At 51.3% G+C, this 23,858-nt stretch overlaps 1 protein-coding gene and 1 long non-coding RNA gene across 11 annotated transcripts in view; both read right to left on the bottom strand.

Moving 5' to 3' along the window:
* The window catches only part of LOC115640831, a 70,417-nt gene extending 55,578 nt beyond the window's left edge, over positions 1 to 14,839 (bottom strand). For 3 of the 8 annotated variants that reach the window (XM_030543860.1, XM_030543859.1, XM_030543858.1), the window contains exons 1-6: positions 14,163 to 14,839; positions 13,597 to 13,677; positions 13,073 to 13,178; positions 12,523 to 12,618; positions 11,113 to 11,248; positions 10,803 to 10,897 (exon numbers count right to left, since the gene is read on the bottom strand). In XM_030543860.1, the coding sequence (XP_030399720.1) occupies positions 10,803 to 10,897; positions 11,113 to 11,248; positions 12,523 to 12,618; positions 13,073 to 13,178; positions 13,597 to 13,677; positions 14,163 to 14,284 (636 nt within the window). In that variant the 5' untranslated portion in view covers positions 14,285 to 14,839. Of the gene's footprint in view, positions 1 to 7,859; positions 8,465 to 8,604; positions 8,754 to 9,180; positions 9,333 to 10,562; positions 10,898 to 11,112; positions 11,249 to 12,522; positions 12,619 to 13,072; positions 13,179 to 13,596; positions 13,678 to 14,162 lie in introns of those variants that run through there. The other 5 variants (XR_003997928.1, XR_003997930.1, XR_003997931.1 and 2 more) reach the window with 5 other exon arrangements.
* Positions 3,397 to 7,788, bottom strand: LOC115640925. Of its 3 annotated transcripts, XR_003997950.1 has the most exons (4): positions 6,323 to 7,788; positions 5,736 to 5,880; positions 4,883 to 5,467; positions 3,397 to 4,782 (listed from the first exon to the last, which is right to left on the bottom strand). It is a non-coding gene; the product is annotated as an uncharacterized LOC115640925 (long non-coding RNA). The 3 variants fall into 3 exon arrangements; XR_003997948.1 differs by lacking the exon at positions 6,323 to 7,788 and having other exon boundaries at positions 5,736 to 6,059; XR_003997949.1 differs by lacking the exon at positions 6,323 to 7,788 and having other exon boundaries at positions 4,883 to 5,072; positions 5,736 to 6,059.
* Positions 14,840 to 23,858: the final 9,019 nt, after the last annotated feature.

Below are 23,858 nucleotides of genomic sequence, written 5' to 3'. Positions count from 1 at the left end.
AGCCCGGTACCTGTCTACTGACAGTGGCCAATGCCAGGTGCCCCAGGGGGAGTGAACCTAACAGGCAATGATCAAGTGATCTCTTTCCTGCTATCCATCTCCATCCTCTGACAAACAGAGGCTAGGGACACCAATCCTTACCCATCCTGGCTAATAGCCATGTCACGGAGTCCCCGGGCGATGCTCCAGAACTGCTCCCCACCAAGCCAGTCAGGACTTTGGGGAGCCTCCTCTCCCTTGGAGCAGACTTGTTCAGGGCAAGAAGCTCACACGTCTTCACCTCCTGGGTCTCTCCTTGGAGCATTCAGCATCCTCTGCCCCTCCGTGCGCTTCCCACAGCGAGTCCGCCCCAGCGGGGTCCTGGGGAAGCCACCGGGTCCTGCACCCCCACTTTGCAGTCAGACGTGACTCTCAGCCAGCCAGTAAAACAGAGGTTTATTCGATGACAGGAACAGGGTCTAAAACAGAGCTTGTAGATACAGCGAACCGGACCCCTCGGCTGGGTCCGTTCTGGGGGGCAGTGAGCCAGACCCCCATGTCTGCCCTCCACCCTTGACCCCAGCCAGCTCCAGACTAACAACCCCTCCCAGCCCCTCCTCTCTCCTCAGCCCCTTTCCCGGGCCAGGAGGTCACCTGATCCCTTTGTCTCCAACACCTTCAGCTGGCACCTTTGCAGGGGAGGGGCCCAGGCCATCAGTTGCTAGGAGACAGAGTGTCAGGCATTTAGGTGCACTGGCCCTTTGCTCTGCCAGATACTTAAGAACTGCCATGGGGACACTGAGGCACCAACACAGTATTCAGAGCAAACCTAAAGAACTTTCCCAGTTCGTCACAAGCCATTTATGGACTTAACCACCATGAATGTATCCAGTTCTCTTTTAAACGCTGTTATAGTTCTAGCCTTCACAACGTCCTCAGGTAAGGAGTTCCATAAGTTGACTGTGCGCTGTGTGAAGTAGAACTTCCTTTTATTTCTTTTAAACCTGCTGCCTATTAATTTCATTTGGTGACCCCTAGTTCTTGTATTATGGGAACAAGTAAATAACTTTTCCTTATGCCACATTCTCCACATCACTCATGATTTTATATACCTCTATCACAGCCCCCCTGGATAAAGGGTGAAGTAAAGGAATCACTCAGAATGCTCAGTTTTATATTTAGGTCCTTAGAGCCTTTGCTGGAGAAGCCAGGCCTGAAAACAAACTGATCACTGCCAAGGCAATATTGCCAGCACCTTGTAAGCAAAAAGCAAGAGGCTGTTGAAGAAAACATGAGGGTTTTTCTTCTAAAAAGTTATATTCTGGACTGCTGGTTTGTTTGTGAGCAGTCAGGATTCACTCTGGTCACATTGTCAACCTTTTCTATTCAGCCCTGAGAGCAAGAAACTTACTTTTGTTAAAGTGAGAGCTGAGATTGTCACATAATTACAGGATTCCAAGAGCTGTGGCATTAAGAAAAACACCAGCTAGTGAAGGAGTCAGCGTGAAATTAGGAAATCTTGTGACAATCCTAATGTACGTTTTTGTGATTTGATGTGGACAGGAAAGAGCTGCACTCCTAGCTATTGCAGGTCCTTACCTGGCCCCCATCCCTGCACTGTCGGAGCAACTCACAAACTTCCATGGGCTTAGACTCACCATAGTGCTGTGAAGCGACACCTGTACTGGCCAGTAGTGTGGGGGCAGAGTCAGGGCAGTGCCGTCAGCTGATGTTACTGAGCTGTGCTCAGTCTGTGTAAGCATGCTCACTACCAGGCAAGCAGCAAGTTGGTGGGGGGAAGGCACATGGTTTCTTGTGTCTCCCTCCTCCCCACACAATGTCTCTGCTGCTGTGCGATATGGAAGGTTGTTACCCTCATTTAGAAGAGGGGAAATTCGGGCCCAGTCAGAATAAGTGACTTGCCTGACTTCACACAGGGCAGAGAAAGGAACCTGGGTCTGCTCAGGGTAACTTAGCACCTTAACTACAGGGCAAACCTTTCCCTCTACAGCTAGAACCTGGGAGAAGAGGATAAGGAGATGGATGGACACGCACAGACACAGAGTTTATCTGATAATCATCTCACTGACCCTCCCCACAGGCACTAGGCCAGTCTGTGCAGAACCAGGTGATAATGGTGACCTCACCAGTCCCTCATGTGGGCTTTCAGGGGGCTCTGCTAGCCTGATTGGCCTCCTTTGGTTGCCCCCTGGCATCTAATCAGGCCTAGAAGTCAGTGCCTCTGGGCTGTGTCTCTAGAGGCAGCCTGATCCAGGGTTTTACCCAGGGCCGTCCTTAGGATTTATGGGGCCCTACACAGTATTATTAAACTGGTGGTGCCCCTATGCCCGATGGCAGCCAGGGCTTCCAGCCCAGCGGGGAGGGGACAAGGCAGCAAAGGAGAGTGAGATGCCCAGCCTGCCTCACAGTAGCAGAGAGTCCCAGTTCCCTGCAGAGACCCCGAACCAGCCCCCTCACGCAGAATGGACATGCAGACCCATTTGAAACCCTTCACCACAAAAGACAAAGCCCGTAGGATTCATCATTAACTATTTATTTCTCCTCCTCGGGCTCCCTACAGCCACCAGCCACCTTCAAGCTTTCCCGCTTCTCTCCCAGGCTCTGCTCACTTGATTGCAGCAGCTCAGCGGATGGTCCAGCTTTGCTCTTTCACTTCCATTCTTCACTACTTTGGATGGCTGCATTTGCAACTGAGCAGCCTGATGGAAATACCTGAGTCCTCTGTCTCGGCAGGCAGGCCAAGCAGCTAAAGCCAAAGACTCACTGAGAATGGGGACAGGTTAGTCCTGAACTGTCAGGAGTGGAGGCTTGGCCCATAGGGTAGGATTACCATATTTGAACTTTCAAAAAAGAGGACACTCCATGGGGGGAGTGGTAGCCCTGCCCCCTATCCACCCCCTCCCACGTCCCGGCCCCTGACTGCCCCCCACAGAACCCCCAATCCATCCAACCCCCCGCCACTCCTTGTCCCCTGATTGCCCCCTCCCAGGACCCCTGCCCCTAACTGCCCCCCAGGATCCCACCCCCTATCTAAGCCTCCCTTCTCCTTGTCCCTGACTACCCCCTCCTTAGGCCCCTCACCAAAATTGACCCCCTAGAACTCCACCCCGTACCTGTCCCCTGACTGCCACCACCCCATCCACACCCCCGCCCCCAACAGACCCCTGGTCTCCCACACCTATCCAACCGCTCCCTGTCCCCTGACTGCCCTCTCGAACACCCGACTCATCCAGCCCCCCCTGCTCCCTGTCCCTTGACTGTCCTGACCCCTCTCCAGACCCCTTCCCCCTGACAGGCTCCCCCCAGAGCCCCTGACCCATCCAACCCCCCTGCTCCCTGTCCTCTGACTGTCCCTTGGGACCCCCTGCCCTTTCTCCAACCCCCTGCCCCCCTTACCATGCTGCTCAGAGCGGTGTGCGGAGCCAGACACAGTGCTGTGCTCCCCCACGGAGCATGCAGCCTCGCCCCCCAGAGCGCTGCTGGTGCGGTGCGCTGAGGCTGCAGGGGAGAGGGGAGCAGGGGAGGGGCCCTGGCTGCTGGAGGCCCGGATGCGAGCGGCTCAATCCAGCCTGGGCTCCGTGTCAGCCGCATCGCGCTCTGCACTGGGAGGGTAATCCTGGAGCTTTGAGAGTTTTACAAATTCCTCCCGGACGGCTATTTAAAAACCAAAAATCTGGACATGTCCGAGAAAATCCTGACGCATGGTAACCCTACCATAGGGACTCCAGCATCTGCAGCTGCTGCCACCTATATGGTCAATCCTCCAGCTCATCACCAAACAGCTCTTCCACATGCTGCACACTGGCCTCACTGGCTGACTAGGTAGGAGAACAGAAACCCTTTGTTACAGCAGGAGAGTCTCGTCAATGCTGCACTCTCTGCATGGTGTTCAGAGGTCACCATCAAACACAACTACCCTGCCCCTAGGAGTCTCTCAAGGAGCTGCCTGCGCACTCACATGGCACCCAACAATAATGGTCTCTGACAGTGGCATTGCAGAGGGAGTTTAGCAGACCGTCCCTTCTATGACTTCCTGAATTGCTGCCAGGGCTGATTCTAAGAGAAAGAGCAGATTTCTCCTCTGCACTAGGGAGATTCCCGTAGGAAAAGCAGCTGTGGTGATGGAGGGAGCAATACAAGAACTACCCCAAGCCCTTGAATAGCAGCAACCACGACTCTGGGAGCCAGGGGATTGGTGTGTCTTGCTGGGAGAGCAGAGCTGGAGAACAGAAAAGGGCATTGGAGGAATCGTAGAAAAGTCAGTGTCATGGCCGGGTCCTAGGCAACCAGACCTAGTGGTCAGATGCAGAGTTCACACTCAGAAGACAGGAGTCGAGAGTCAGCTGGATCAGGACCCTGGAAGAGCAGAAGCAAAGGACCAAATTGTGTTCAGACCCTCTGATCAGATGAGTCACAGCGAGTCAGGATGCCAGGAAATCAAGCCTGGGGAGTGGGAGCAGGAGCAGCTAACACATGGTCCAGAAGACAGGGCAGCTCGGGTGTTCAGACAGCTTCTTGTTCCTGCTGTTGGTTTAAGGAGGTTCCGGGGGCCGATTAGCTGCTCTGGGACTCTGCCAATAGGCCTCCGGGATGGAGCCTCAAACTGGGTCTGGACTTTGTAAGTCCTAGGTAGGCAGTTTTTAGTAGGCTTCCAGGTGGCCTGCTGGAGTGTTGCTGTTCCCATGAATCCTGCAGACCTGGGTTAATGACCCAGGGGTCATGACAGGGAGTGATCTCTCCCTGCTCAAACCTCCTGCAGCAACAGGATCCCGAACACATCCTCTGAGAAGAAAAAAACAAATGATGACAAATAGGCTATGTAACAAGAGCCCCCTCTTTCTTGCAACAGCCCCAAGTGCCCAGAAGAGTGAACTGTTCTTACCTCCATGGGATCTTCCATCTAAGCCTCAATGGGACCCATGTTGCTTGGTTTGACAGGATGAGATCATCTGTCCCCACTGCTCTGGGAGCTGGGCTGGCTGCAGCATACATCTGTGTCAGAGGCTGGGACAGAGACTGGAAGAGAGATGTTACAATCAGGGTCCAGGCACCCCCGGAGGAGAACAGAGGGTCTGAAACCGAAAGGCAAAGCAATCAAATCGGAGGATTCGACAGAGAATTTTTGTACCATACAGGGACATCAAATAAGGTCTGTTAGGAAAGCTGAGATGTTAGTCTGGAAACTGCTAAGGCCAAGATTGTGACTCTTAAGATTCAGTTTTAGTCACTACAAAGTGTGTTTGGTTTTGTTTGTCTGTTTGAAATTTGTCTCTGTCTCTTGCTTAGCATCACTTAAATCTCTTCTTTGTTACTATGCTTCCCAAAGCACCTCAGTGTTGTGTGTGTGAGTGAAGTGTGAGTCTCCAGCCTACCTACAGGCTGAGCTGTGCCCTGTTTCTTTGAAGGTAGCAAATAATTTCGGAGTGGTGCTGGGCACAGAGTCCACGGGCAGTTCACCAGACATCTCCTGTGAAGCCCAAAGAGAACAAAGGAGCAGGAGAGATTCAGGCCTCACTGATCCATGGGAACTTCCCATAGAAGAGGCTACACAGTGCTCCAGATACAGCCAGCAGGATCCCTCCCACAAGCTGGGCCATGTCCTTCCCCTCCCAGCCCCACAGCTTCTTCCCCACCCCAGCCTCCGTAACCCCTCCCATCTCCCTGGTCTCCCCACCCACGCTCCAATACCAGGCTGTTTCCATAATGGAAGCAGGTTTGTACCAGAGTTCACTCACCGCTAGATCCTGGCCAGGCCTCGTCTCACAGCTTTCTAGCTGGGCTAGCAACCCCGTTGATAGTCATTCTTACAGTTTGTTGGCTGGGAACTCAATCTCCAACCACCAGACTGTCCTTTGGTCCACTCTTTCCTGGGTCACGCTCCTTCCAAACAAAGTCCAAAAATGTCTTGAACAGAAACAAGGATCTTCCACCCTCGTGGGGAGCTCTTCCTCAGCCTGATTTTGGCTTGGCCTGCCCTTCTTGGGTTTCTATGGTCTTCTTTGTCCCCTTCCTTAGGGACGGTGGGAGAACCCAGTCCTACCCTGGACTCCAGGTTTTGGCCCAAGGACCGTATACTGAACAGCTAGGTCTGCCTCTGTGCTTTTGCTGCTGTTTTCCCTTGTTTCCTCTCAGGTGGGGCTCACTGGGTCATCAGTTTGGCCTCGCTCCAGGCTTTGCTGCCACAGGCCAAGCCACCCTCTTATATACCCCCTCCTCCTAAAATCCGGCCCAACCCAGGGGCGAGTTCTACTCTTGTCCAGTATTCATCCCTCACCATCTCGTTGCTGTCACCGACTGTGCACTTGTTCTGCCTCGTACTCACCAGAACTCAGAGGCCATCCTTCTCCTCCTGCAGCCACTCACTCTCATTAACACTGCTTGCAGAGCCTTGTTCTGAAGCCACTAGCTTCTTCTGTAGCCTTTTTTCTACTGCTTCTGCATCCCCCAAAACCTTTTCCATCAGGGTCTGAGCACACACCACTGCTCAACTCTCCTGCCTGATTCATCTCTGTGCCAACCTTTTCATCCGTCACCTCCCTGCAGCACACGACAGAGTGTGTTGGAGGAGGGTCTGCAAGGTCCATGGCCATCCCTGCCATCTCCACCTAGCCTGCCTCATGTGTCTTTGTCCAAGAGGACACCTCCTCCATTCTTTCTACCTTCCTGGGGCCCTGGCCCCTCCGTTTGCCACTCAGGAATTTCCTATGCAGGCTGGGTCTTTCCATATGGCCTGCTTCTCTGCACCCAAACCAAAGAACTTTTCTTCCCATCTTGGCATTAGGCTATGCTTGTACACTTTCTCATGTCCTGCTCTCAAGGGGCTAACCTTCTCAGCACAGCCCCAGCATGCTCTCTGAGTCAGCTCTTTTTGTCCATGGGCGAAGGAGGTTGATTTCTCTTTGCAGGATCTCTGACAGGTATTGCTGCTGCTCCCTCAAGATTACCAGCTGCATCTGTAACTCTGCCTGCAATTCCTTCTGCTTCTGTTGGGTTTCTAGGAGCTGCTGGACAAACCCGAGCCCTGCTTTGGCTGCTTAACCAGTCCCTGGAACTCAAATGAGAAATCCTACTTGTGGGGACGGACCTTCCTTCAGTAACCAAGACTTCCATGAGCCCTCACGGATGACAGGGGGAATTCAATCCTGCTGACTATGCCAATAATCAATGAATCTACTCATTGTTAGGTGCCCTCTGGTCCTCCATCGATGGTCACTCCAGCACCATAGCAATCTCTCTGCCTGGTAATTCGGCCCTCTGGCTGGCTCATCACCTTTAGTCAACGCTTCTGGGGCTCAGCTTATCACACACTGAAAGTCCAAAGAGGTCTTTGCAGAGAAAAAAGTTCTTCTGCTCTCGCTGGAGCTCTGCCTCAGCTTGCAGCTCCTTTGCTGGGCTTGGTAACCCTCTCGGGGTGCGTGTATGTTCCCTTCTTTGGGGCCAGTAAAGGAACCCGGTCCCATCCTGACACTAGAAGCAGCCCAGGGCTCTGTACTCAACAGCTAGGCCTGCTCTTTTCTCTTTGCTGCAGGTTTCTCTGGGCACATCCGACCTCTCTTCTCAAGTTCTCTTCTAGGCTTTCCTTGCTGCTTTCAACTTCCTACCTAGTTTTCATTCCAGTTCATAGCCCAGCTAGGCTTTATCGCCACTGAAGTCTGGTTCTTTCGAGGCCAATACATGGTCCCTCTGAGGTAGGACTCATTCTCTAATCAGTTTGGCTAAGCCCCAGGCTCTGCAGCCCAGCGGAAAGCATTCTCCTTTCCCTGTTACAGACCTGCGCTGCCCAGTCCTGCTCTTTTGGGTTGAGGTGAGTCTTGCCTACATGCTCAGGGTTTAGGTGATCACCATATTTGGGCTCGGGAAGAAATTATCCTCCAGGGCAGACTGGCAGAGTCCCTGGGGGTTTTTCACCTTCCTCTGCAGTATAGGACACTGTTCACTTGCCGGAGGAATCTCTGCACCTTAAAGTCTTGAAACCATGATTTGAGGACTTCAATAGTTCAGACATAGGTTAAGGGTTTACAAGAGTGGGAGGGTGAGATTCTGTGGCCTGTATTGTGCAGGAAGTCAGACTAGAGGATCCTAATGGTCCCTTCTGACCTTAAAATCTGAGTCCATGAATTCAGACCTCTCCAGTTCTGACCTGGTTTCCAGAAGGGCTAAGTTCACAAAGACTCGACTAGCTGCAGTTGGAGTTTGGCTGGTTCTGGTGGCTCTGACTTTCATCAATCAGAGGCTGACAGGTTTGTTGAGAGGATGGTGAAACCCCGTTGCTGATCAGAAGGAGGTCAGAGTCAGGTCTCTAGGAGCTGAAGGTTCGTTTGTCCTGCTGCAGGAGGTGGAACTGGAGAGCAGAGTTGTTATGTGAATGAGACTACATGATGGAGTGGAGACTGAGGGACGGGAGCCTCCTCCCAGAAACACTCCCAGGAGTACAGGTTTGAGGACATCTGTGGGGAGCCTCTTGCTAGGAAAAAAACAAGAGTGGCACACTGATGGAGATGTCTCTGTCCCAGGGATTGGGGAAGGTCCCAACCAGGCTATGCAGCAGGGATCCCATTTCTCCCCCAGGAGACCCATCTGCCCAAAGAAGTAAATGGCTCTTACCTCCATGAAGGAGCGGAGTCTTCCCTTCTCGCCTCTTTGAGAACTAGCACTGCTTGGTTTCCTAGACAAGGTGACCTGTCCCCACTGCTCCCTGAGGTGGCTCAGCTTCTGACTGCACCCATCTGGGAGGCTGTCACACCCCCCAGGGCCTAGAAGACAGGTGGGGAGGAGGTTCCTATTCATGTTCCCCTCTGAGAGCCCATAGAAGGGCCAAAGGAAGAATAAAGGGCAGGAGTGCCTCAGAACTGCCTGGCTAGTCACCATCACCCATCAGTCCTTGGCCTCCCAGGCTGCCAGTGCTGGGAGCAACTCCGGGTGGTGGCTCGGATGACATGGACAGTAGGCCATGGGGAAATGGGTGCAGGTGTGTGGGGCAGGAAAGGTTCACAGAGGGCACTTAGGGGACTCCCCTGCCCTTCCCAGGAGTGATAGCAGAGCATCTCATCCAAAGAACACAAGTCCATGAAGTCCACAAGTCCCCACTAGGCTCCTTGCTCCCAGGCCAGCCAATGGTGATAGGATGGGAATGAGGCCTGGGCCCCGCCCCAATCTCCTGAGTCTAATGTAACTGCTCACCTTGTCCCCCATCAGCTGCTGGGTTTCCCCCAGGATGGAGTATGTGAGGAGCAGCCCAGCCTGGCTGACACACGCAAGGGGTCGTGGAGCGCCAGCATTGCTGTCTGGAGGAAGTATTTTCTCTGCCCCTCAGAGAAGAATTTTCCAAAGACCTAAAACCAACAGGACAGGAGGCTTTAGCAGATTGTCCCGAGCCAGCCTCCAGGCCCTGCAGATAGAATGGCCTCAGCATCTGGTTCCCCAAAGGGAGGGTGAGAGAGCTGCTGTAGCCAAGGCAGTTCATTCCCCAGGAGGCTTTCAGCGTCCCATGGCTCAGGGAAGCCCCTTTCTTAAAAGGTGGCAGATGCTTAGGGAGCCAAAGCCTCCAGTGGCTCTTTCTGGAGGGCAATTGATCACAGGGGCCATGATGGGCTGGAAATGGATATCTAATGTGGGTGAGCACAGCCCACTCTGCTGTGCAGCGCACAGAGATGATAGGGGACCCTGGATTGCTTCCAGCAGAGAGATTTCCTGCACCTCAGTGGCTAGAGGAGTGTGCATGGGCAGGGGAGGATTGGAGCTGACAGACCAAAGGTCTATTCCCCCTAAATTGGTGATTTCTCCAGTAGCTGGATAAGGTCTGTGCAGCAAATTGGTTTCTTCCAAAGGGAATCCAATCTGCAACCTGACAAGGATAAGGAGACTCATGTCCCTGTCCCCATCACACACACTCCTAGGAAACTTTTCTTCTGCTGCACCAGTGCAGCTTGTGGGAGGCAGGACAAGCTCACACAGTCTCTCTCCCGTGGTGGCTATAGAGCAGCATTCTGGAGATGCACTTGCAGATCCAGGAGCCATTCCAAGGCCTCCTCTGTGATGTTGTGGAAATCACCCATTTCACCTTTGACTCCAGTCTGGGGCCACTGGATTATGGTGTGTTCGAAGGTTTGGATGTTCTCCCCACACTTGTGAGACGGGGATGGGGTGGGGTAGGGGGGGATGGAGGGCGGTCTTTGATTTTCTACTTGTGTAGCAAGTAGCCGCAACTTGGGTCAGTGGCAATGTGCTTCTTTGGAACAGTGGCTGAGGTCCAGATACTCCGCCATTCCCTGGCCGGGTCTGGAGACATGAGGAGGGCGCATGTGGTCCATACTGGCTCTGGAGCTCACTGTGTCTCCTACCCAGTTCCCAGGTTGGGGCATTCTGCTTCTTAATTGGCAATGAAACTGGGCAAACCCACCTCTTTTCTCTGCTTCTACAGGCTGCAGGGAATTAAACAAGGGTCTGATCAAGCAATAGTGACTGACTGAGCCAGTGCTCTCCTCTCAGACACTTGGGGATCAGCCAGGGGGACAAGGAGCAGACAGACACCCAGAGCCATAATCCTCTATTAACTCACCCACCTGGGGATTCTCCTTATGCCACGTAGCAATGGCTCCATGTAAGACACTCAAATCACGGCAACTAGCCAGGTTCCAATGTGGGACCTTTAGCACCAGCCTGTCCCACTGGGTGCTGGATGAGGAACTCTGAGCTGGAAATAAGGAGTGGGCTCTTGTCCTGTCTCCAGGAGGCATCCACTGCAGGGAACCCAGCCAGCCCCTCTCCCTGAGCTGTGTCATGCCCTGCCGCAGTGTCCTTACCTCCCCCACGCTGGCTGTGTTTTTATAGCCCAGGAGCCTGCTGTCCTGTTGCCAGTCATGGCACCACAGATCTTCTGCCTCATGTATGGTCAGCCCTGGAAGAGAGAGAGACTTTGATTATTCTGGTTGCAGTTTCTGTGTCCTTCCAATCCCATTGGTGGCTGCACAGTGGAGTGGAGAAGAACAGAGGTAGAGAGAGACTTGTCCTCCAGCTGGGGTCAGGCTGAGAGAAATTGTCTGGGGTCCCATTATCCACCTGTGGTCACTCTCAGTCCCCTGTTGGGTTCCGTGTCCCAGGCGGGTTCCTTACCCCTCTGTTGGAGCAGCAGCTGGTACAGCCGGTAAGTCCCCTCCCTGGCCTGCTGGCTGATGTCCTTATCTGGGTCACTGACAAAGAGAGCCAGCTGTGCCACATGGTGACCCATCCTAAGGAACTCTGCTGAGATCTAATGGAAGGGAGAGGAGAGGGGACTCCATCAGCAGTTTCCTGTCAGCTCCGTGTTCCCCCTGGGCCACAAGGCTCCTTCCCCTTAGCCCCTCTGCAGGAGATGGTGGGAGAGAGGAGCCTGAGATAGACCCTTCATTTGCTCTGCTGCCAAGAGAGCCAGAAGCTGCTTTGGGATGCCAAGGCAGGGGCTGGAGTATGGTCCCCCTAAAGGCCCAGGGACAACACTTGACCAGGACAAGAAGAACTTGACTCAAGCCTGTCTCGTTCCCTGCTCTGACTCTGCCTCCCCAAGAAGAACACTCCAAACCCACAGCCCCTGCAACAACAGATCCTACAGCCCGTTGGAGCCAGTCCGCCTATGCCTAGAGTCAGGAAGCTAGGGTCAGAGGTCACTTACGTCAAACTCAGGGAGGGTGACTGCCTATCTGAGCAGGGCCGTGCTGCTCCTTATGGCCACGGCTCTCTCTTGGACACCCTGGACACGATCCAGAGGTTGACATGCTGTGGGGAAAGGAGGCAGGTCAGGATCAATGGGCAGGTGGTGCTTTGCAAAGAGCTCCACCCCCCCAGCCCCAGGGCCAGAGACATTATGCACAGGGGGAATACCTGAGTCATTGGTCACAGAGCTTTAGAAGGGGATTCTTTCCCTCAGGACACAGCTTGTATCCTGCAGGTCACAACTTGTCAGGGTCTCTGTAGGTTGGGACAAGGTTCGGTATCGGGGCTGGTCCCATCCTCCCAGAATTCCTGATTCCTGAACAGTTCACCAGAAAGGAGACTGAACCCTCGCCCTTCCCTGCTACTAAAATCCTTGGTGGTAGGTAGGGAGTCACTGAGAGCACAATCCTCCCAGGAATTTCAGAGCATATCATAGAGAAGGACTGATTCCCTGGGCTCCTCCTGTTTCTCTAGAAAGGAGCGTGTGCCTCTTCTCTGAGAATGATCTCCAGAATCTCATGGGGTGTGTGTGTTGGGGAGGGGAGGGTGGGAGAAGGGGGGTTTTCAGACTCTCACTCCACAGGACAGCCAGGGGCCCTGTGGTTAGTGCTCAACAGAACCAGGCAGAGCTCTGGCTTGAAGTCCCAGTTCCTTCCTCTGTCCCTCAAGAAAGCAGGACCTGACACTGCATTGCACTGACCTCCCCAACCAAGGACGCCCCAATGAGGACCCAGCTAGGAGGACAGAGTAGAAAGTGGATCTACCCGTCTCTCCTTACCAGTCCCCCAAAGAGTTAAGGTAAAATTGGTTCCCACCCCTCCTGATGGGGCTCACCTCCAGGATGGAGTGGAGCCTGCCTGCGTCTGGGGACTCTGCCAGCAGGTTCCCCAGCATGGCATCCAGGAGCTCTGGCATGACTTTGTACAGCGCCTGCAAAGCATGGCTCAGAGTTAGGGAAACTGGGCCTACATCTGCCACAGGACGGAAAGAGGCGTCTCTGGGAAGCACTGGTGAGACTCCCAAACACATACCCTGGTCTCTCTCATTCACATCGCACTGCAGGCAATTAGCAAGGATTGATGACACCTGGATCTTTGATCCGTGAGCTTAGCAGGTCTCTGCAGAGGGCTTTGTAGGCAGAAGAGTAGGAAACAGCCAAGTTGCTATGGATGGAAGCTGGGCTGCTGAGCAAAACATGGCAAATGGAAGAAAGAAAGAGAAGAAATCCCCCAGGGAGGGGTAATCCTCTGGAGGGAAGGATCCAACCCTGCAGCTTGTTCCATCTCTGCCTACCTCACCCCTAAATCTGCAGCTCCAGGGAATCAAGGGAGCAGGGACCAAGGACCACTCTGGAAGAGGAGGAGGATGGAGGAGGAGGAGGTACCTGGGTGTTGATGGTGTCCTTCTCCGTGCCAAGGGTGAAGACTGAGCAAAGGGCAGCTCTCAAGAGGTGGGTCTCTAGGTCTGGCTCAAGGGCAGATTTCATGGTGCTGGGAAGAGAGAGGCACTGGTATTAGACTGCGCAGTACAGGGGTGGGACTGTCACCAACATGGACACGAAACCACAGGGATATAGGCACAGGCTGGCGAGAATGGAAACTGAGGCACTGAGCTAGGGAATGACAAGGCCAAGGCGTCACAGACAGACAGTGGCAGGACAGGAATAGCGCCTGTTCCCTGGAGCCTGCTGCCCCTCCTGTATCTGAGCCCGGGAGTGAGCCCCTCCCCAAGGCCCCTGGAATGTTAGTGGAGTGAAAAGAAGAGCCCAGCCAGGAGAGAGTGAACCTTCCCACCCCACCAGCTCTGCCAGAGGAGCCACTCCTGGGAGGTGACAGTGACTCCCAGCCTTGGGCCTGAGCAGCACTGGGCTTAGGGGAGCCAGCGGGGGTGGGGAGGCTGTCTCGGTACCTGCGGTTGCCCACTGCAATCAGGGAGCTGGCGAGGGATGGCGCTGGGTGGAGAGTCTTTAGGAAGCTCCTCAGTGAGCTCCTGTGAGACGCGAAGGAGACAAAGCAGCGTGAGAGATTCGGGCCCTACTGACACCTCCCAATGAGGAGATCACACAGCCAGTGCCCCACATGGCCAGCAGGATCCCCCACTACCTCCTGCTCCTCCCATTTCTTCCTGCCCATCAGACTTGTCCCCCTTCCAGGATTCCTGCCCAGCTCAGTCCCAATCCCCTTCTTTCCTCCTCCCTGCCAAAACTGCCCCCATTCAGCACCATCCCGACTACCGAGCTGGGTCCATGTTATTCCTTGTCCCCCAGTCTCAGCTGCCCTCCAGCCCCACAATTCCCTCACTAACCAAACTCACAATTTCTCCCTTCTCTTCTACCCAGCCTTCCGCCCCAGCAATCCCTGCCCTCTGCTGCCCCCTCCAACACCACCCAGCCCCCCCCCATTAGCCTGGCGATACCCCTGCCAATCCCATCTCTCTCTCCTCCCTCCAACTGCTGTATGACGTGTCTCATTCACCACAATCCTCTCCACCACAGCCGTCTTGCAGCAGCGTGGCTCCAGCGTGTCCTACCCTCTGTCCTGTGCAGCAAGACACGCGGAGTAGATGGCCTGCAGGAACATGAGCTGCTGCCCCTCATCCTGTACTCACCAGGAGTAGGGTATAGCGAGAGAGAACCTGTTAGCTAGGGATCTTCCTGCCCCACTCACACCAGCTCCAGAGCTCAGACCTCAATGGGGGATCGTGGGGACCCGCCTATTGTCCAAATCCCCCATGACTCCTACACAAGCAGGATCAGGAACTCTACATGATGGTAAGATGGATGGCAGATGTTCAGGTAAGCAGATGTCCCTTGCCCTCCTCCTCACTCTCCAAGCCCAAGGCAGGCTGGAGAGGGTGGTGACCTGAGGAGTTACCCTGCCCAGCCAGAAGGCAGGGTGATGACTCTAGAGCGATCATCTGGCTATGAAAACAAGAGTCTGTCTTATTGCCAGGAGATGGAGAAAGTCAGCCAGCAGCAGCGGGGTGCAGAACACTGCCCTAGTGCGGAGGTGACAGCGGCTCCAGGATCCTGACATCCCAGCACTTTACACATCTTCCTGGAGCCTCCCAACCCCCCTGGGCTGTAGCGATGGGACCTCAACCCTACTGATGGCAAACGGGCCTCAGCTACCGGCTCAGGGTCGCACTGAGTGTCAGACCCACGGATGGACCCCTTCACCAACCACTGCTGCACACTCCTTTCCACAGCTGGCAATTGCAGCCAGGCCCTAATGTCCAGTCCCCCTGCCTTTGAGAGGGAGGGTCACTCCTGCTTCCATTGCTGCCCATTGATCTGTGGGACTTTGGGCAAGTTGCTCTCCCTCTTTATTGCTCCCTGGCACTCACATCCCCGAATGGGCTTTAAAAAAGACAATGGTTAAAGTTTGGCCCCAACTATTTATTGGTTCTCTACACCAGCCATTTTAGCAAAGTTTAGAATTCTTGACGTCCAGCACCTGGAAACATCCCTTTCTCCTTCGCAGACAGCTTGAGCCTCCCTCCTTGCCCAGGCTCTCTGCTGCCTGGAGTTAGAGAACTGACCTTACTCCCACTGGACCTACCCAAGGAGTCACACAACAAAGAGGTGACAGAGCCGGAAAGAGAAGCCAACAGGTCTGATTCCTGTTCTAACTAACAGAGAACAACCTCCACGGAGGCAGGGATAAAGCCCAGGAAATAAGGGGTGAAAAATTTCATGGAAACCATTTTCTGTCAGAAAATCCATTCAGACTAAACCACTTTGTTTCTTGAAATTATAACAAGTAGGATGAAAATTCTTTGCAAACAAATATTTGTTTGCAAAACAAGAGCATCTCCTGGTTCTCACAGTGCTTTTAACTGTCTCGTCATACACAAAGAGAAGACTCTGTGGTCTAGAAAGTTAGATGAGATGCTTCAGTCTGAGCTAAGTAGTTGCTGCTCTTAACAATTTCAAAAGAATAAAATACCAATCAAATAGAATATTATGTCATAATCTGATATGGCTCAATGTGATAGGACACCTCCTATTCTGCACTGCTACTAGTGACACTCTTCAATGGATCCCCATCATCTACCCATCATGAGGTAGGTGGGAGAGGATTGTTATTCGTACTTGACAGAAGGAGAAACTAAGGCTGAGAAAGGACTTGTCTTAGCTGATGTGCTCAGTCAGTAGCAGAGTTGCTCTCAAATGAGCTACAGACGAACAATTGTTTATAGAAATTGTTCAGCAAGTATTTTAGAAGAATTGGAATGTCAGAGAGGATCATGAACTGCTCCGAGACAATGAATGGAGAGCAGCATCAACATTGGTCAAACATATCACTGGTTGTGACTTATTTGCTTGGACATAAAAGAGAACCACAAAGACCAGAGTTTCCTCCCTGTCAATAGCCCCCTCCTCAGCCCATCAAGGTTGAGACTTTGAGGGGTGGGAGGCTAAGGGTTCTCATCAAATAGCCCAAAGAATGGCGCAGGTCACCACCAATGGGATCACACTCTGAGCACTATTCCAGTCTCACCTCTCTGTGAGGGCCTCCCACAACCCCCCCCCACCTCCTCAGCCCCTGTTGCACACACAGAGCTCCTGGTGGAGGGAGGAGAGCAGAGGAAAAGGACAAAGGAATCAAGAAGAGAAAGGTAGGAGGGACAGAGGAGAAAGGGAAAACAAAATGGAGAAATCCCGATGTCCCTAGTGATTCTAAGGGACAAGTCCTATGTTGAGAATACAATGCTGCCACCTCAATCTAGCGTTTTCCATTCCTAGAATTCAGCCAGCACCTGATGGATCAGACTGAACAGGTTCCAAACCTCTCAGAGACCCTTACCTTCTATACAGGGATGTCTGTTCTCTAGAAAAATCGAGAAAAGAAAAGAAGAAAACTCCAAAGAGGGTCCTCCTTGCACTCACATATGTGAAAGTGAATTCTCTCTCAGTCCTCAAGGAGAGACCTCGAGAAGGAGATGTGCTGAAGCAAAGCCACAGGGATCTCCAAGGTTGCCTCTGTCCTGCACCAGTGTCCTGCCTGGTTGATGTCAAGATCTCTCTGTGAGATCATCACCTCCCCACCACCTTTGTCCAATACGCTGAGGTCCTGCCAAAGGCCCTTGTGATGTCACTGCCACACCCACCTCTCCTCTGCAGTGCTGATGTCCTGTCCCTGTCCAGACACATTGGATGTTTGAGCTGCTTCCCCTGGATCACCCCACTCGATAACTCTTCATTGTGGGATGACACCGACTACACAGTAGAACACAAGATGCTCTTCCGCAGGTGGTAATCAACTTTTCATAAGTTAGTAGACTTCATGGCCAGAAGGAACCATTAGAGCATTTAATCTGATCCCCTGCATATCCTAAGGCCTCTTGTATGTCAGAAGAGCTGGGATTTTCTTTTACTCAAACATTTTCCAGAAAGGCATCTAGTCTTTATTAGAAGATATAAAGAGATGGAGAAGCCATCATTTTTCTTGGTAGTTTGTTCCAATGAGAAATCACCTTCTTACAAATCTTGGTCTTATTGTCATTATTCTTTTTCTGATTTCTGCTTCCATCCATGGGATCTTGTCATGCCTGTGTCTGCTAGATAAAAGAGCCCTTTATACTCAACATTTTCTCTCCATGAAGTCAGGCAACTCACATCTCATTCTTCTTTTGTACATACTAAACAGATTGAGCTTTTTCAATATCTCATTACAAGGCATCATCCCCATCACTCAATTATGAATCTTTTCTGTACCCTCTCCAACTTTTTTAACATAATATTTAAAATGTGGACACAAAAACTGGATTCAATATTCCAATATCAGTCTCACCAATTCTGGATCACTTTCTTTCCATACTCACTGCTCTATCCATCCAAGAATGGCTTTAACCTTTTTTTACCACAGTTTCACATTGACAGATTATGTTGAGCAGTTTGTCCACTATGGCCTTGAAATCCTTTTCAGGGTCACAGCTTTGCAGTGGACTGTCTCCCATTCTGTAGAGTGCCGCTTGACTCCTTTGTGGCTGGAAGTATGGGTTTGCATATGGCTTTATTAAAACCTAATTATTCAGTAAGTATTTCATAAGAACTAGCCCATTAGAGAGAGAATCATGAATTACTCAAAGACAATGAATGGAGAAAAGCAGCAAGAACAATCAAATACATGTTTGGTTCTGGCTTATTTCCTTGGTCTTAAGAGAGAGTAACAAGGACCTGAGTCTCCTCCCTCACAATAGCCCCATGCTCACCCAATTAGCACTGAGACTCTGAGAATCAGAAAGCTGAGAGTTCTCACCAGATGTCCCAGGTCACCACAGGAGGGAGGCACTCTTAGAGCACTATTCCAGCCACATGTCTTTGGGAGGGCCTCATGCAATGAGAGTTGGAGTGCAAACCCCCCCGCCCCCCACTCCACATGCACAGACAGATCCTGGTGGTGAAAGGAGAGCAGGGGAAAAGGACAAAGATGCAAGAGAAGAAGAGAAAGGAGGGAGAGACAGGAAAAGGGAAAACAAAAAGGAGAAACCCCAATGTCCCCAGGAATTCTAAGGGACAAAGTCCTAGGTCGGAAATAAAATACTGTCCCCACAATCTAGTGTTTTCCATTCCTAGAATTCAGCCGGCACCTGATGGATCAGACTGAACAGGTTCCAAACCTCTCGGAGGCTCTTACCTTCTATACAGGGACATCTGTTGTCTAGCAAAATCAATACAAGAAAAGGAGAAAACTCCAAAGAGGGTCCTCCTTGCGCTTGCGTACGTGAAAGTGAATTCTCTCTTAGTCCTCAAGGAGAGACCTTGAGAAGGAGACGTGCTGCAGCAAAGCCACAGGGATCTCCAAGGTTGCCCTTGTCCTGAACTGCTGTCTTGCCTGGCTGATGTCAAGATCTCTCTGTGAGATCATCGCCTTCCCACCACCTTTGTCCAATAGGCTGAGGTCCCGCCAAAGGCCCTTGTGATGTCACTGCCACACCCACCCAGGGCTGGTGCAAGGAAGTTTCGCACCTTAAGCGAAACTGCCAACTTGAGCGCCACCCCCTCCAAACCGAGCAACAGCTCCGCCCTGAGGTGCCCTCCAGTGGCAGCTTCCCCTCTACCCTGAGGCACCCCCACCCCACCCTGAGGTGCCCCCCCCACAGCAGCTCCCCTCCCTGGGAGCTATGCGGCACCTCACCACCCCAGCTCACCTCTGTTCCCGAAGCCCTGCTGTCACGCCCAACGACGGGCTTGTGTCATATGCGCTAAGCAGAGCTGCGGAGCTCTGCCCAGCCACTGGTGATGCTGCTGGCAATGAGAAGAATCACCTGGGATGGAGCAGCCTCTGCGCTGGGAGGGAGAGGGAGTCCGAGCTGCCGGCAGGCAGCCCAGGGGTTCCCCTGGGTCAGTGCGCCGCCATTAGCCCGAACCCCTGGGCTGCCTGCCGGTGGCGGTGCGCTGACGCAGGGCAACCCCTGGGCTGGCTTCCGGCGGCTCAGACTCCCTCTCCCTCCCAGCACAGTGGCCGCTGAAAGGCTTTAAAAAAACATTGGGAGCCCCACTTTTTGGCGCCCAAAATGTTCGCACCCTAAGCAACTGCCTAGTTGGCCTAAATGGTAGCACTGGCACTGAACCCACCCCTCCCCTGCAGTGCTGATGTCCTACCCCTGTCCAGACACATTGGATGTTTGAGCTGCGTCCCTTGGATCACCCCACTCAATGACTAAACACATTCCAGAAAGGCACCTAGTCTTTGAAGACATCAAGAAATGGGCAAGTCCCACCACTTCCCTTTCTAGTTTGTTCCTTTGTGATTCATCCTCACTGTTGAATATTTGTGCCCTATTTCTAATATGAATTGGTCTCTTTTGAGTTTCCAGCCGCTGGGTCTTGTTCTGCTTTTCTCTGCTAGATTAATGAGCCCTTTAATACCTGATATTTTCTCTCCATGAAGTCACTTCAACACTTCAATGACGTCACCTCCCGATCTTTTTGATAATCTAAACAAGCTGAGCTCTTTCAATAGCTCGCTAGCAGGCATTTTTCTCCAGCCCTCATTGCTTTTTGCTGCCCCATCTCCAATAGTTCAAAATCTTTTTCAAAAGTGGATGCCAAAACTGGATTCAGTATTCCAGGATCAGTCTTACTGATGGTGTGTCACCTCCCTATGCTACTCACTGCTCTTTTCCTACATCTAAGGATGGCGTTAGCCCTGTTCACCACAGCATCACACTGGGTGCTCATGTTGAATGGCTTGCCCAGCATGGCCCCTCAATCCTCTTCACAGTTAGTGCTTTCCTGGATACACGTCCCCATGCGGTAGGTGCAGCCTGCATGCTTTGCTGCTAGGGCTAGGACCTTTCATTTGGTTCTTTTCAAACTTTTCTTTGAATGGGTCCAGCTTATCAAGGGATCCAATTGCTCTGTGTCACTGCCCTGTCCTCAGCATTACTTACCACTCTGCTAGTATTTTATCTCCCACCAATGTTAGCAGCAGTGATTTTATATTGCGTTGCAGTTCACTGATATTTATTTTCAAGAATTAGTCCTTGAGAGCCTCTTCGTATCCCTAGTGCCCAGAACCTGCTCCGCACAGCCCAGTGAGAAAAGGCCGCCCAGCCCAGCTGTTCCATAGCAGCTAAGCACAGAACAAACTTAGGAGCTTGCGTTATCCATAGGTTCTGAACAACATGTGAGAGTCATCAGCTTACAAAGACACTCTAGACCGGTAGAGTAGACAGGCCACAAATGTATCTCAGTTTCCCGCCTTGCAAAATAGGAGAGAGAATAAACAGAACCTTGATTAGCTTTATGTTATAGTTGTGGAAACTGAAGCACACAGAAGCAAAGAGATTCACTCATGGTCCAAAAGCCAGGAATAGAAAATGGCAGATCTGCTGATAGTCAGTCCTGGGCCCTAGCCAGTGTTTATCCTGCCTCTCTGCTTCAGCTCTAATAACAACTCGAGTGGAGGTTTTCTTCTTCTCCATGTTCTTTAACTTAACATCACTGCAGAAGAAAGATTTTTTCTTACCGGCTGGCTCTAATGCATGTAGATGTCTTTCCAGCAGATGTGCTTTGGCTCAGGAACACCATAGGTTTTCTGGAGGAAGCACTCGGTGATGTTCTAGGGCCGATGTTATACACACGTTCTAGGGCTGCGCCGTCCCTCCCCGCTGCTCCTTCTACCAGCTCTGCAGATGCCCCTCCCTCAACTCCCAGGACATAAGCCCAGGTGGTGGCGATCCCCCCACCTGCCAATATAGCATCTCCTCCACCACTGCCTCCGCTACCATCTATAGTGGCAGGGGCCCCTTATCCACCTTGACCAGGAAGCACGGCGTCCATTGCCTCCTGGTGCCCACCTCGCCCCAAGTGGAGACCTACGTGCAGGCATTGGCGAGGGCAGTGGGTCCCACTGTTATCGAGGCAGACTCCAAAATGTATGAAAAAGGTTGTCTTCTTCCTAGTATCGGAGGTCGTCGCTCAGGAGGTGGTGGAGAAGGACCTGATGGTGGGGGCGTGTTCGGCCCCCTGGAGCCATTGGAAGACCTGGGTGTTCCAGTTAATCCTAACCTCTGTCCCTCCTTTCCTGCCCATGCTGCTCTGCTGCCTGCCCTTTCTACCCTGGGGTGACCAAGCTCTGTTATCAGCCCTCTTCCATTGGGCTGCAAAGACCCCGCCCTCCGTCACATCCTCTCATTCTGCCGGCAGGTGCAACTTCAATTGCTGCTGCCAACGTGTGATGGAGAGGCACTCGAGGGGATCATCCTCCTCCGCTACCATGGAGCCCACTACCAGGTGCATTATTCCACAGGGGAGGCCCAGTGCTACCTCTGCCAGGAGATGGGACATGTCTGGAGGGACTGCCCCTTGGCCCAGCATAGAGGATGTAAAGAAACAATGTTCCAGGGGAGTCAGAAGGGTCTAATGATTATGGCACTGGACTAAGAGTCAGGAGACCTGGGTTCTAGTTCTGCCTTGCTGGGTAAGTCAGAAATTCTTAGTGCACAGACTGTAGATTAAAATAGGGTTGACTTCTTCAGGGACAAGAAACTGTCCAGGGCTGTGGCATTTGAGGCCTTTCAATTATCCTGTGCTGGTTCCATCAGGCAGTTTATGCTTCCACTGTTTGATTTGAGTCTCTCTTAAAACTCCTAGGAGACCTTTGAGTGCTCTGGGTAACGTTCTCTGGTTTCATTAGAAAGACAGCTGAGAACCCAGGGAGTTACACAAGGTTCTGGTCACCCTGCTGTCTCTGTCATATGCTTTGCAGGAGTTCCTACAGGATATCATGCCAGGCAAATGTCCTGCTGGGATTGGACTAAACTTTACAACTCCTGCAATGAAGTGGACCTGAGCAGATTGCTTCCCATTAAATCAAACACTTTGCATCTTTCCCATGTTAAATACATCTGAAGTGTTTTTAAGCATTAGCCAAGCGAATTGTTTATCATGATCTGTATTTATTATTGCTGCACAATAAAGCCTCTAATCAGCTCTAACACAGTGCAGCAACAACTTCTATTGCCCGCTGTGCTGGCACAGTAACCATGTATTTATGCAAGTTTTTAGTTGCGGAAGTTTGGCCTGTATTTATTTATGTCTGAAAAACACCAAAAATTAGATTCTGACTGTGTGGAGACAACTTTTATAGAAACCACATTATAACGTTTCCTTTGCCTACTATGTATGGGATTATAATAAAAATGTAATAGAAAAGATCCAAATGATAACTCTAGCCTGTGTTCTTGCACATTGGTTGTTAAACTCTGGGAACTGCTGAGAGCAAATTTAATCGGACTATATCCAGTAACAAAGAAGTGATACCAGTATTTAATGATAGCTACAGATGATTTTTCAAAATAGGGAGAAGAGTTTCCACTTAGAACTATGACAGCACATGAGGTAGAGAAGACGACATGTAAAATTATATAACAACATGGCTGTGCAGAGCAGACACTGGCAGATCTAGGTTCTGAATTGAATAATGAGGTAACAGTTTACATTTTCACTATATGGTCAATTACACAATCATGGCCGTGTGACAGGGGCTGTTAGCAGCTACAAACTGAGCCCTTTGGAAGCCAGCACCCTGGTCACTGAGAACACCCAGGGCACCGGGTGCACTTAGAGGAGAAGGGACTGAGCAGTTTGGGTTTGGAAGGGCAGAGGGGATCGCTTGCACTTGTAGGGAGCCTGATGAGGTCACTAGCTCAGTGCTGAGAAGAAAGCAGCAGTATAAAATTCTCAATTGGAGCAGGAAGCGGCTCCTTTTAACTGCTGCTATGTTGTGATGAACCATAAAAAGTCATAAAGACACTTGGTGGAAGTTCCCTGGCAGACTGCAGGCTGCTTCATTCACAGAGAGGTCTGCCAGCCAGGGGTTGCAGGAACTGATGGGGGAGCCCATTCAGAGTTAGAAATTTAAAAAGTAACATTGCCTGCAATCTCTTCATGAGACTTCATGCTGTAAATTGTGAGTGACAACACATTATTGTGTCTTGTCAGATAGTAAAAACCATGCTGTATATTAACCTATTTGCCAACATATTTCCCCATGTAATAACACAATAAGATTGGATAAGGGAACACAGTAATTACACATAATTCAGTGAGAACTAGGGAAAGGAACGCAGATATTTCTGAAGGAAATTTTATGGAAAAATTATCTACTGTTAGATTAATATTTCCCTGCGTTAAAAATTAGGAAAAACACAAAGCTTCAGGAGCCCATGCCACCTAGACACCATAGATTGGATAAAAAGCACAAATGGCTCCATTAAAAGATAATTTTAGGGTATTTATTTTCAAATAATCAAGGTACGTTTAGGGCACTCTGCCATGGATGGCATATTGTGAATAAATCTTCAAAACTGAATTATTACATTGAAAATGTTCATAACGCATCAAGTTTAAAACAAAAAGGAGTCCTAGCAATGCCATGTGATGTGCCTCCCCTCAGACTCTGCTCAGCTAGATCTTCAAGAAATTAGGTTCAACAGCTAATGTCAAGGCATTAGATCAATCAGTCACTATTTTTACAGAGCTTTAGAGAAAGTGGTGGACAGAACCCAGAGGAATTGGGATGAATTTCCTGGAGAAACTTTCTTTTCTTTGTACTCTAAACTTCACATGACAACAAAAATATCACCCTTTCGACTGATTTATGGCGAGAAGGAAGGTTTGCCAAAAGCTTCACTAAATTTACATGTTATGTGTCATT

Source organism: Gopherus evgoodei, unplaced genomic scaffold (assembly GCF_007399415.2).
Source record: "Gopherus evgoodei ecotype Sinaloan lineage unplaced genomic scaffold, rGopEvg1_v1.p scaffold_32_arrow_ctg1, whole genome shotgun sequence".
NCBI classification, from domain to species: domain Eukaryota; kingdom Metazoa; phylum Chordata; order Testudines; family Testudinidae; genus Gopherus; species Gopherus evgoodei.
The sequence above is the reverse complement of the archived record's forward strand: the minus strand, read 5'-3'. Positions and strand labels throughout refer to the sequence as shown.